Source organism: Terrapene carolina, unplaced genomic scaffold (genome assembly GCF_002925995.2).
Source record: "Terrapene carolina triunguis isolate 2854851 unplaced genomic scaffold, T_m_triunguis-2.0 Scaffold96, whole genome shotgun sequence".
Lineage (NCBI taxonomy): Eukaryota > Metazoa > Chordata > Testudines > Emydidae > Terrapene > Terrapene triunguis.
In genome coordinates this window covers 43,036,507-43,038,185 of record NW_020664447.1, presented here as the reverse complement: position 1 = coordinate 43,038,185, position 1,679 = coordinate 43,036,507, and the positions used below count along the sequence as shown (strand labels likewise).

Genomic DNA, 1,679 nt, shown 5'->3' with positions numbered 1-1,679 from the left:
AAGATCTGTTTCTTTATCTGGTGATGGTGGGTGCTGTTATAATTTGTTGATCTTCCATCCTAATACTATGTCTGTATCAAGAAAGCTGCTGAAACAGAATCAGTGCTGATGGAGGTGGTTGGTGGGTTTGGCTACAAATATTCTCATTTTTGATCTTGTCCTGCCACTTAATATGGAACAGTTTATAGACATGATGAGAATCAAAAATGCCAATCAACTGCTCTTCACCCTACCTTAGTGCACGCATTTCACTGCCATACAACAGCGTTGGTATAACTGCGACTGTAGAGCTGCAGATTCATAGCAAGCTTGATGTCACAACATCACCAGAGAGGCTACTGAAGGGCTCGAAACAAAGCAGCAGTTGCTGCTATATGAGTGGCCACCTCTTTCTAGCCTACTTCAGCACTGTCTATGATGCTTCCCAAGTATTGTACAATTGCCACCTGCCGAGTGTCCCATCTGGACAGGTTAACAGTGAGCTGGTTGTAATCTGAAGTTGGAGGGTGCTTGATGGTAATGGCCAGGGACTTAGTTTTGTCTGGATTAATAACCAGGGCAATGTGCGTTGCTTCTCACCTGACCTGATAATTCAAAGATAACCTTTCTCCAAAATATGAGTTACTAATATTAAACAGTTGTAAATAAATAAAATTGGAGTTTTAAAGAATCTGACTAAAAATCCCTTCCACTGTCAATTGCTCAGTTTTCATTCTCTTGATTTGAGCAATTTCACTGGCTTGTAGTCTTCCACTCTAGACAGGAGATAAACCTTTTAGTACAAAAAAACAGGGCGAAAAACTTTTTTTTCTTTTTCTTTTTTCCAGGGAACTTTGTTGGCCTTTAAAAATAAGAACTAGAACAGGAGATAAGTCTTTCCCCTGCGCCCCCCCCCTTTATTAATCACCTTTAAAGCGTGTAGCTGGGAGGATAGGCATATGTGTTTGTGTGAAACACATAGACACAGGAAATGTTCATGAAAGTTCAGCTATTACTTTCTACTATAAGGAAGCACAGATGTCCATCCGCTATAACTAGGCTTGGCAGAATTCAATTTTTTAAATATAATTTTGATGGATAATATCGGTTTATTTTTAAGCATTTTTTTATCAGTTTAAATTTTCACAGCTGCAGGAAATTATGAGAAGTGTAACATAATGAGGTCAGTCAATAATTATTTAATGACAGTTGATGTTGAGAATCAAAAGTTAAAGCTTTCCACCCATTAAAACAAAAATTGTCAGTGTCACATGTCAAAAATCTACAAAGTAAATATCCTTAAATCAAACTCTAATAAGTTCTGAGGCAGAATTTTTCTTACTTTGCTTATCTGTAAATTTTGATTATTACTGATAGAAATAATTTTCATCAGTTTGTGTGTGTATGGTGAAATCAACATTTAGACATTTACCAGTGAAAAAATCTAACTCTTCCAAGCTTACCTATAACAGAAAGCAGCTCAGTTCAGCTTGTTAAAATAGGGAAATCCAGATAAGTCCCTATTACCATCAGGGGACAGCCAAGATGCACCTTCTCACCTCAGAGGGTCCTGTGGCACCTTTAAGACTAACAGAAGTATTGGGAGCATAAGCTTTCGTGGGTAAGAACCTCACTTCTTCAGATGCAAGTAAGTACTTGCATCTGAAGAAGTGAGGTTCTTACCCACGAAAGCTTATGCT

General features: G+C 37.9%; 1 protein-coding gene across 1 annotated transcript in view; it reads left to right on the top strand.

Annotated features, from left to right (window-relative positions):
- Positions 1-206: 206 nt before the first annotated feature.
- The window catches only part of KNL1 (kinetochore scaffold 1), a 54,648-nt gene continuing 53,175 nt past the window's right edge, over positions 207-1,679 (top strand). The window contains exon 1 of the mRNA XM_026651309.2: positions 207-477. Coding sequence (XP_026507094.2) covers positions 207-477 — 271 coding nt within the window. The remainder of the gene's footprint in view (positions 478-1,679) is intronic.